The sequence below is a fragment of the Erythrolamprus reginae genome, chromosome 5 (genome assembly GCF_031021105.1).
Source record: "Erythrolamprus reginae isolate rEryReg1 chromosome 5, rEryReg1.hap1, whole genome shotgun sequence".
Classification (NCBI taxonomy): Eukaryota; Metazoa; Chordata; class Lepidosauria; order Squamata; family Dipsadidae; genus Erythrolamprus; species Erythrolamprus reginae.
This window is the reverse complement of record NC_091954.1, coordinates 38,309,629-38,321,726: the sequence shown is the minus strand read 5'-3', so window position 1 is coordinate 38,321,726 and position 12,098 is coordinate 38,309,629. Positions and strand designations below refer to the sequence as shown.

The following is a 12,098-nucleotide window of genomic DNA, read 5'->3' as shown; positions in this document are numbered from 1 at the left end:
GTCAATTTTTTTTAAAGTGGCCTTGAAAGGCATGTGTGAAACTGAAATCATAGTTTTGCAGTTCTATTCTAGAGGGGACCAGTCTTAATCTAGCACACAGAGTTTAAGCCTTTACCAGCTTAATTTGGTGTGTGTGGAAGAGAGATGTAAACAAATAATTGCTTTTTGTGTCTTTTTCTTTGTCATGAATGTGCATCTCTGTAAATGCACATGAATGCACAGTTATGCAGCCTTTACTTTAAAGAAAATGCTGCAATGTAACTTAAGCGATGAGGTCTGCAATTATTTCCCTTGAATTAATGATCTTTCATTTGTTTAGCAAACAAACATATGCCCATTGCACTGTAAGATACTCCTATATAAAAAGAACACATAAATATTCAATAGGATTATCAGGAACCTTGTTCTTGTTTGCCAAATAAATGAAGAAAAACAGAGGTGATATGAAAGCACACACATAACAATTAAAAAGAAACCAGTTTCGCATTTGCCAGAAACCTTTTGATTAAAGGTGGATTCTGAAGCAAGCTATACTCCACTGATGGATCTTGAGAACAGCACCAGGATCTAAGACTGAATTGGGCTTCTTGATCCCAATGGATTTAATATAATGTTTGCCATAGAATAATATCTGACATAATTATGTCCTTATGCTGTGCTGTGACATACTGTATTATTATAAATATTTAATATTTATATGGAAGGTTGCTTGCAAATGACAGAGCACAAGATATATATTCACATCCTTACCCCAATCAAGTGTCAGCTTTCAGATGGCCAAGGCAATACAAAATTGCAGTAATAGAAGGATATAATAAAGATCACTTGAAGTACTAGTACCAGTTTATCAAGCCTTAGTAAGACCACACTTAGAAAACTGCATTCAGTTTAAATGTTATAGGTTGCACCTACCACCAGTGGGGCTAGCAAAAATGTTTAAAAATATGTTTACCAAATATTGGAAATGTGATCAAAAACCTGGCACATACCTGTGGTGAATGTGCCCAAAAGCAAGAAAACGTTGGACGAAAGTATATACTTCATTAGAAAAAATGTTAAAAGAGCATATAGATTATAAGCCAGAATTAGTTTTGTTAGACATAATACCAGAAAAACATGATAAAGGAAATGTATATTTGATATTACATTTTTTAACAGCATCAAGAATTGTATTTGCACAACATTGGAAAAGCGAAGATCCAAAATATACTGTTTAATTCTATGTATATATGCTATATGTGTACATACCTATTACACATAGGCACACAAAAATATACATTATCTACTATTATAAACTGTATGTGTATGTACACACACATACGCATGAACAGCTCTTCTAAAATTATACACATTCAACCTCATTTACTGCAATAGGAAAAAAATACCCAAAGGCCAGAAGGGAAAAAAAGGGGGAAAAAACTATCGGTTCTGCATATCTGACCAAAATTTTTCTACCAGTTCTACGTACCTGACCATACCTATACATTACTGCAACTTTCAGTGGTGAGGTCTAATTCAGAAACCTTAGAACTCTAATTCAGATTTCTGAATTTGAGAACTCAATTAGTTTCTCTTATTCAGAAACCTTTTAGTTTAGTGCATTATTTCTTGCTTGCCTAACACACTGCAAAGCCTTTTCTATAATTTGTTATTTCCCCTCAGCGGTAAGAGATGAAGAGGACCTCACCTCTTGAGAGATGCTCTCCTTGTATTCTGAATGAACTTGAGACCTTTTTACATGTATTTTTTTTCACTGCCCTTTCTCTACGCAGCAAGTGTATCCTTATTGCTTCCTAACGGTAACCAAATCTGTTATCTTTCCTCTGCAGAGAAGTAGAAACAGAAGAGTTGCTAAGCTTCTATCAGTAGTAATTTGCATAAAAAGGCATCATGAAAGCATTGATGATGATTGTGAAATGCCCTTTCTTCTTCTATCATATTGCATTTGTAATTTATTTGATTTCTATTTCATCTTATTGTTTTATTCTACCTTATCCTATTCTTATTCTCTTTTTCCCCTCTCTCTAGTTTTTTTATCCTAACCTGGGGAGTTTATATGACCATTACACTATTTTGTTGCATTCGGTCATTACTTTTCTTATATTATTATTATTATTTGGTTATCTTGCTGGTCAATGACTACACGTAAATACATTTGATTTAATCTGCCTTGATTGATAATTGCTGGAGATAGGCTAAATGTGCAAGTCATTTGAAGATTATTTTATGCTGCATTTATGGAGATACAGCATTCTGATTGTAATAACTGTACTTTATTCTGCACTAGTCTGGCCATATCTGGACAGTTGTGTTCACTTCTTTCAAGAAAGGTTATTAACTGGAACATGTTCACAGCATGCCATTCAGAACAGTGAATGAACTGGAAATAATTCTATCAGAAATGATTAAAAGTATTGGACATGTTATGTTGATATCCCAGTTGAACAAAGCTAATAAAAAAACCTGAAGCCTTCATTTTTTTAAGGAGAGTAAATTTTACTCTTATTATGTAACATTTTGTGAATTGGTAAGAAAACAAAAGAGAATGGGAGAATGTTTGAAATGCCATTTTTATTCATTTTCCATAGCTTTCCGGTTCTTGTTTAATTCTGCTTAGTGTGCTGCTAAACAACATATTTCCTTTACCCTTACTTTCCAGATAAAATCTAAAATGAAGGAATGAACCCATATGTACACATTAATAACCAATCTTTGGAAAAGTGTTTCAATTCCAACAAAGGAGTTTATAATCATTACAAGTGTAGCTACTTGTATAGTATAGGAACAATGTAATCTCTGCACAAAACAGGGACATTCTTCCCTCTTTCTAGATTTTAGTAGGGGGGTGGAGGTTAAAGTTAAAAAAAACAATCCGTTATCACCGTCATGCCCAATGTAATGGACTGTGTGGATGATCTTGGTGAAAGAGGAAAAAAGATGCTGTCCAGGAAACAATCAGACAGGAGCTCCCAGCGGCTTAATGGTCAGAGAAATAAACTTGAGAAGCATTTGCCATAAGGAATCAACCAGTCAAAATGCTGGCAGGAAGTATAAACCTTTAAATTTGCAAAATTCTCTTAATATAGCCTTACGATAAAATAGAATTAATTCATCTAGCTGTGTTTCCAGTCTGTTTACAATTTATTATTTCTGAAATGAGAATAAACCTTGCCTTAATTGTCTCCCATTTATTTCAAAATGAAATTGGAATTTTTCAGCCAATTACAAAACCATCAGCACTATTAGCAAGATATATGCCCAGCACCTTGCTGTTAAGATTGGATGGTTCACAGGCCATTGACAAAGGAACAAATCAGATTCCATACAGTCTGATATAAAAAATAACAGAGTTGGAAGAAACCTTGGAGGCCTTCTAATCCAACCTCCTGCTCAAAGAGGAGACCCTATACTAGAGACATGGATGACCAGTCTCTTCTTAAAAGCCTCTGATGATCAAACACCCACAACTTCTGAAGACAAGCCATCCCACTAGTTAAATGTTCTCATTTTTCCATATTTTTGGTTGCTTCTCTCCTTGTGCAGTGAACAATCACCTTGCATACATCTTAAAACCTTCTATAAATTAGTATTGCCCCAGGTATATAATTTTTTTTTTAAGGAGAGTAACGGAGAAAAAGCATCACTTGCTCTCCCAGTGGATTCTCACTCCCAAGCGTAGTGAGAATTTACTTTCGAGCCAGGGGCTTTCAAACTTTTTCAAATAGTGAATAATCCCCTGAACCCACAAAATGGCAGCTGTGACATTTTTCATACAAAACAGTTCATACCCTTTTCGTTTGGCGGGGCTTAGAGACTTCGCAGTGGCAGTTCTGACCCTCTGGAATCAACTCCCCCCAGAGATTCATATTGCCCCCACCCTCCCAGCCTTCCATAATGGCTGGTTTTTAATATTAAGGGGTTTTGGAGTATAACTTATGTTTAGATATTTATTTGTTTAATGTATTTTAATATTAGATTTTTTAATATTCTGTTTTTGTCTATTGTGAGCCGCCCTGAGTCCCAAGAGAAGGGTGGCATAGAAATCTGATTAAATAACAAATAAATAATAATCATACAATTATACTTGGGTATTCGTCAGCTTCTCAGGTAGCCTCTATTCAGATCAGCTTAGCTTCAGAAGGAAAAGTTCCCATGAGCTTCTAAAACTTTCCATAGAGTTTGGACTATTACAAGAGGAACATATTTCTTGTCTTTGGATGAAGTATGCGTAAAATTATTTTTGTTTCAGCTAGGCTTTGTTTTCAAGGCTAACTGAATCTTATTTATTTTATTCCTTTGGGAGATTAAGAAACAAGGAAGACGAGAAATTAAGTCTCTCTCTCCCCCCCCCCCCCCCTCTCTCTCTTGGTACTCTCTGAGATCTTAGCTTCTATTTAAAACTTCTTAATATGAGCACTTGAGAGACAAGTTTTCCTTTCCGTCAGTCATTTAGTTAAATCAAATTAAAAGCATTCTATAGATCGATGAAATACATTTTAACAATGATTTTAAACACCCACATTTTATATCCTGGAGAATATAATTGGAATTTAAAATTAAATTGCTACTCCCTTTCTCTTTCAAATTCTCTTTCGCTAATGTTCTTTCTGAAATGTTTCTCTAAGTGATGTTTTATTTCATATGTGCAATTTTCTCTGTAATACAGAATTGTTTGAATTACTATGTGAGTTCATTTAATTACTTAATACTCACTACAGTCTTCCAAGGTTAAGTCTCATGGCACTTGTAACAATAGGAAACAAGTGACAGTGGCATAGTAATAAGAGAATAAAATAAAGAAAAAGAGGCTAGAGGCTGGCAAAAGAAAGGGATTAGGCTCAAATCCAAATCCATTAGCTGTTTATGTATAAACATGCAAGAAACCTGAATTTAAATAGAACTCTGGATTGTTACCTGGTGGTAGAAGCTTCTTAGTTGACAATTCGTTTTTCTCACTGGGGACATCACTTCCCAACAAGAAATGATATAAATATTGAATAAGTTGGCAGGAATCTTCTCTTCTGCTAATCTTCAGAAAGGAAGGAATACAGCCTCACTTCTACATTTTAAATTTTATTTAATTTATTTTCTCGTTCTGTACAAAGCTACTCATGTGAAATATTTCAAGGTAATTGCAATTTGACCTTCAATTTATTAGACAATCAGAGGTCTAATTTTTGCTTAACAGATTGAGGGATGAAAAAGGCACTGAACAGGGGAATGATTGATGAATTCAGTAATGACAGTAGAAAGGAAAAAACATTACCTTAGTTTTATCATATAAGGCATGATTATCCAACATCATTTTCTTCTCATGGGTGGCATATCTCCGCAGATCACGTTCAAATTGCTGCGTGCATATAAAATATTCCTTGTTATTACAGCAAAGCCAAATGATCGATCGATCTATCTATCTATCTATCTATCTATCTATCTATCTATCTATCTATCTATCCATCCATCCATCCATCCATCCATCCATCCATCCATCCACCCATCCACCCATCCACCCATCCACCCATCTACCCATCTACCTACCTATCCATCTATCCATCTATCCATCTATCCATCTATCCATCTATCCATCTATCCATCTATCCATCTATCCATCTATCCATCTATCCATCTATCCATCTATCCATCTATCCATCTATCCATCTATCCATCTATCCATCTATCCATCTATCCATCTATCCATCTATCCATCTATCCATCTATCCATCTATCCATCTATCCATCTATCCATCTATCCATCTATCCATCTATCCATCTATCCATCTATCCATCTATCCATCTATCCATCTATCCATCTATCCATCTATCCATCATCTATCCATCTATCCATCTATCCATCTATCCATCTATCCATCTATCCATCTATCCATCTATCCATCTATCTATCAGTAGTGGGTTTCACTTATCTTTGCTACCAGTTTGAGAATTGGAGCACAGAGCAACACTTCTACACATGCGCAGATCATTTTTGATGACATCCAGGCAGGTGGATATAGCCTTTTGCCACCACCACTACCAGTTCATCGAACATGTGTGAACTCGTAGCAACCCATCACTGCTACATATGTATCTTTCTATCTTTTTCTATCTTTCTATCATCTCTCTATTTTTATCTATCTATCTATCTATCTATCTATCTATCTATCTATCTATCTATCTATCTATCTATCTACTGTATCTCTATCATCTACCTACCTACCCACCCACCTATGTCTTTCTCTACCTCTCTATCATCTATCTATCTATCTACCTACCTACCTAGGATCTCTTTCTCTACCTCTCTATCATCTATCCATCTATCTATCTACCTACCTATCTCTTTCTCTACCTCTCCATCATCTATCTATCTATCTATCTACCTACCTACGTACCTACCTACCTACCGATCTCTTTCTCTACCTCTCTATCATCTATCTATCTATCTATCTATCTATCTATCTACCTACCTACCTACCTCTCTCTCTACCTCTCTATCATCTATCTATCTATCTATCTATCTATCTATCTATCTACCTCTCTCTCTACCTCTCTATCATCTATCTATCTACCTACCTACCTACCTACTTTGTTTTAATCTATTGCAGCACTATTTGTTATATATATATATATATATATATATATATATATATATATATATATATATAATATTTGTAGATATACATTTAGGATAAATTTAAGATTTATCTTAAATGATACATCCTGCAATGACTTTTAAAATCCTAAAGTAAAGATGTTCCTGGAAACTAATATTATAGACTAGTCATGAGGATGCCTGCTAGATCCTCATTACTGCACACATAACCATAAGTAATGTGATATTGAGATATTACATTGCACTCTTTCTTATAATGAATGTAGTCTGCAATTCTTACAAGTTTTGTAATGGATGTTCACCCAGAGCGACTCTGTTGGATTTGCGATACTATATCACATTATCTAGTACTGTCTCCCTGATAATTATAACTTTATAAGAAGAGATGGTTGAAGTTTAATTTAAACACACAGTGGATTCCATTTGCTACTGACTCACAGGAGATGTCTGAATAAAATAAAAATCTTTAGGTGTTTGCACTTTTTCAGGAAAAAATTACAGTTTATGATATGTGTAGTAGCCCTGAAGTTCCAAAAGAAAAGATGGCATTCAGGCCCGACACTGCCTAGAGATTAGAAGCAACTGTCAAAGAAACGTAACATCCATAGAATATTAAGGGAATCAGTGCAGCCTCCAGCAATGTTCAAAAGTAAATATCATTGGGTTAAATAAGCTTGCTCTAGAGCAGTGGTTCTCAACCTGGGGGTTGGGACCACTTTGGGGGTCGAACGACCATTTCACAGAGGTCGTCTAAGACCATGGGGAAATGACAAATTTCCCATGGTGTTAGGAACAAAAGCTTCTATTCTGGCACCTTGGAACATATTTTTATAATCCAACCAATCAGGCATTTACAGTGGGGGTGTCCCTCTGACCTTCCTGCCAATCAGCTTAAAGCTCTGTTGGAATAATCGGCACTAAACCAATGGTTGGGGGTCACCACAACATGAGGAACTGTATTAAAGGTTCACGGCATTAGAAGGGTTGAGAACCACTGCTCTAGAGGTAATATAGACATTACAGTTATAATCTACACTTCCTAAATCACATTTCTTAGAAGCACACTTCCCATTCTTCTGACCATTTCAGTTTTATCATTTTAGGGAGACAGAAAGACATGAACTAAAGGTTATTTTTTTAAAAAATATTCCACTTTCCATATAAATCAGAATGAAATAAATTTTTAATTCAAATGTTGTAATGGAGTTGTCTACAAAATAAGTGAATTAATATTTGGGTTTTGCTTTGTTTATTTACATTTTTAAACCCTGAAGTCTTCTGCTTATTAAAATTATATTTTTCTTTCATATTTACTCTAGAGGTTGTACACTTCTATTCCCTATATTTAGAAACTAGTTTAAAAAAAGAAAACAAAAAAATGAAAAGACAAGTGGGTTTTCAAGCAAGTTTTCTCTTAGACATAACTGTTATTTTAAAGAAGTGTAGCACTAGTTTCCATAACCAAGGAGAAAAATTTTGAAATATTCAAGGAGAGTAATAGATTGATGCATGACCTAACGATTCTTCATATGCTCAAGAAATTCAAATTCTTTTTTTTTTAAAAAAAGATGCCATCATAGGTAACTGGTATGAAATGTGATTTTTCCTGTGTGCAAAATTGTTGTTTTTCCTCAAGTGAATTTTGTGTTTATAGCTTCTCTAAAATACTGAAACTTGATTGGGAAGATAAGATACGACTTACAGGGAGGGTGAAATAATACTTTAATCATTTCTTGTTGGGTCTGAAAGGTATATTAGAAAGAGCAGAAGAACTGAAACATTTGATGATCCACAGTTGGTAATCCACAAGATGGATTACAAAAACCACATTGTTATCCTATCTCAAATGAGAAAGGACATGCTATATAGGTACAATAAGGGATACCATTTATGTTCTAGTATCAGTAGAATGGGGTGAGCTTGGAGCCCTTATAGGAATGTAGAATTTAGATGGATTGGTCCAGAACATCTTAAAGTCAGATGCTGCTTTCTGCTGTGAAGATCACAGCATGGTTTTTATTGCATTCTGGATAATTTCTGTGTTACAGTTCTGGGATACTATAACTGATAACCCTGATTACAGTATTTCAGGACTCATTTGCAACTTTGTGAGACCACAGTAATCACTATAGTTGTGCACACCAATAAAAGATACTGCATTGCATCAATCAAAAAATGCTTTGTTTAAAGTAAGTGTTTTTCCACAACAGTTTATAAAACTCAATTGGTAACCTACACTATTTCAGTAATTATTTTTCCACCTATTCAGGGCATGAAGTAGCACTGGACACTTTACAAAAGAAACAAGAAAAAAAATTAATTTACAAGTGATAAGCCAAAGAAATGACTTTTTTTTTTCAGATGCACGGCACTGCAATTGTCTCATACAAGCTAGAATAGAAATATAAACAGGAGGAAAGGAAATTATTTACCCTTGATCCAGTCCATCCTAAGAGAGCAAATGCATAATGTTGAAAAGGAGTAACAACCAGATCCACACGAATTGCTTTCCAGTCTTTTGTTCCTTCTTCCCTAAAATCCTTTGATTGGACCGTGCTTCCTTTGTTCAATCTTTCCTTATGGACTTTTAAAATTGCAAAGCACTTCTGAAAATGATCTAAAGCATCGACTTTTCTGCTTGGCAACTTTGTATTTTCAAACGTTGATTCAATAAGATCATAATATAAAAGCAATTCCTAGAAGAAAACATATTCAATGTACAGTATTATTATGCTGAGCGCCAATGTAACCTGATTGTCATCCTCAGCATGAAGGTACAAGAGATGACTTTGGAACAGGTATTGAATCTTAGTGCTTGCCTACTTAGGGCTGTAATTGTATGAAAATATTTGAAGAGGAGATGATACCATAAGCACCTGTAGCCAAGGTAGAATTATTTACTTATTTACTTACTTACTTTATTTGGTATGCTGCCCATTCCGGCGGACTCAGGGCAGCTTACAACAATAGAAATAATAAAACAATATGAACAATTATTAACAATAGTAACAGTAATATAAAACCATGTAAAATCTTATTCATGCAGTCACGCCATATCATACACCCTTACTGAGTATGTCTTACTGAGGCCGGAATCAAAAGAAGTGTCAATTGCTCACGCATCCAGCCTGCCGGCAGAGCCTTTTGGCTTTTTGGAAAGCCAGTAGGGTGAAGGCAGTACAAACCTCAGGGAGTAGTTGGTTCCAGAGAACTGGGGCTGTCACAGAGAAGGCCATCCCCCGCAGCCCCACCCACCGGCACTGCTTAGTCGATGGGACCCAGAGGAGGCCAACCCTGTGGGCTCTAATCAGTCACTGGGAGCTATGCAGCAGGAGACAGTCCGATAAATAGTCTGGTCCTAAACCATATAGTGCTTTATAGGTAATAACCAATTGTGACCGGAGACCAATTAGAAGCCAGTGCAGCATACAGAGTGTTGGTATAATGTGATTGTACCACTTTCTGGACAAGCTGAAGTCTCTGAACACTTTTCAAGGGTATTTCAAGGCAACACTTTTTGGGGTGGTGGTCAGCAGCGGTGACAACAGCCTTCCCGTAGTCCTGCGGTGGTGGTTTTTCATACGATTTGGTGGCTGGCTACCACTGCGGCTGCCAAAACATGAGAAAGCTGTGGAGAAACAGCTGCTGCCACTGTCATTCCTTCTCAAAGCCTGTGAGGAGTAGCTGCCACCACTGCTGGCCACCACCAGCAGCCCCTGCCAAACTGCATGAGAAGTGGCCACTGCTGGACTACGGGAAGGCTGCTGCCACCACGGCTGACTGCCACTGCTGAAGCATGTGAGAAGCCACCACCACTGGATTACGGGAAAGTCACTGCCGCCACTGCTGACCACTACTGCTGAAGCACCTGAGAAGTTGCTACCACCAGACTATGGGAAGGCTGCTGCTGCCATGGTCTGGTGGTGGCCAGCGGTGGTGGCAGTGGCTTCTCTCAGTGGTCAGCAGTGGCGGTAGCAGTAGAGGCTTTCCCATAGTCCGATGGTGGCAGTTTCTCAAATGCTTCGGTAGCAGGGGTCAATAGTGGTGCAACAGCCTTCCCATAGTCCGGTGGTGGCAGCTTCTCTCACAGTTTGGCAGCAGCGGCCGGTGGCAACCAGTAGGCTTGGTAAGTCTGCAGTGGAGAGAGCCAACCTATCTGCTGCCACCAACTAACCAGCAACTCATCTCGGCATGCCTGCATGATGGGTGGGAAAAGGAAGAAGGTGCACTGATCTGCCTGGGAGGGTATGCGGGATGGAAGAAGTCCTGACGGGACTCCAGTTGTCTGCAACTTTGTGCCTCCTGTTCTGTAATGCTGTAATATTTAAAAATAATAATTTACAATTGGATCGTTCCCTTCCTCTTCTACTTCTGCCTTGTGTTCACAGACTTTGCCTCCCTCTGCTTTGTGTGAACAGCTGATCCCACATCTACGTGGTAGGCGGGCTGAACTCCCTTGCTTTACATCTGAGCATATTTCGGAACAGGAGAGATAAAGGCATGTGGTTGGGATCTACTCGTAATGGGTTTAACGCTTGTGGACTTCAACTCCCATTCCTCAGGTAGTATGACTGGTGGAGGAATTCTGGGAGTTGAGGTCCATTAGTCTTAAAGGTATCAAGTTTGAAGACCCCTGAGTTAGGGGTTAGGAGTGCAAGAGTCTTCAAACCTGGCAAGTTAAGTTTTGTGGACTTCAACTCCCATTCCTGAGCTAGCATGACTGGTGGAGGAATTCTGGGAGTTGAAGTCCACAAGTCTTGAAGCTGTCAAGTTTGAGGTTTGTAAAAAGTGTATATGGTTTTAAAAAGTGTACATGGTTTGAAAAATGGGACATGGTTGTAAAAAGTATTCTGCTACACTGGTATTATATTAAACAATATAATACTACACTATTTGGTTCAGAATACTTTTTTCCTTGTTTTCCTCCTCTAAAATCTAGGTATGTCTTATACACCAGTGCATCTGATACACCAAAAAATATGGTATGTATTATGTTATAATTGTTATAATATGCATTATGTTATAAATGTTATAATTATATGTTTTTACTTTAATTATTTTACCCATACATCTCAGAGCACATAGTCCATATGCCACAGCAACAATGTTGAGTGAAAACAATCATTTGCAGAGTCTTACGACAAATTCATATACATTTGGGTGGCTTGGATTCAACAGAATTTCAAAAATATATTTTGCAAAAAATCTTACTAATTGGACAAAAGAAAATAGTCCAATAACATTGTCATCATTCCCTAAATAAATATGAAGTTGGCGACGAAAGTATCAGTTTGTTCTCCATGTGGTTCTTTCCAATGGAAGTTTTTCACAATCATGTGATTTATGAACAGCGGTTCTGCACTATCATTCTAAGGATTGGAGCTTTAATAACTTGAAAGTTTATAACTATGCTAAAATAGTTTTTCAGATAGTATATTCACATATCACCTTTCATGTTTTGCTAGGTAGAAGATTTCTACTTGAGCAAATA

General features: G+C 36.8%; 1 protein-coding gene across 1 annotated transcript in view; it reads right to left on the bottom strand.

Moving 5' to 3' along the window:
• The window catches only part of DNTT (DNA nucleotidylexotransferase), a 392,355-nt gene that overhangs the window by 22,483 nt on the left and 357,774 nt on the right, over positions 1–12,098 (bottom strand). Inside the window, exons 9-10 of the mRNA XM_070752425.1 lie at positions 9,040–9,303; positions 5,267–5,350 (exon numbers count right to left, since the gene is read on the bottom strand). Coding sequence (XP_070608526.1) covers positions 5,267–5,350; positions 9,040–9,303 — 348 coding nt within the window. The remainder of the gene's footprint in view (positions 1–5,266; positions 5,351–9,039; positions 9,304–12,098) is intronic.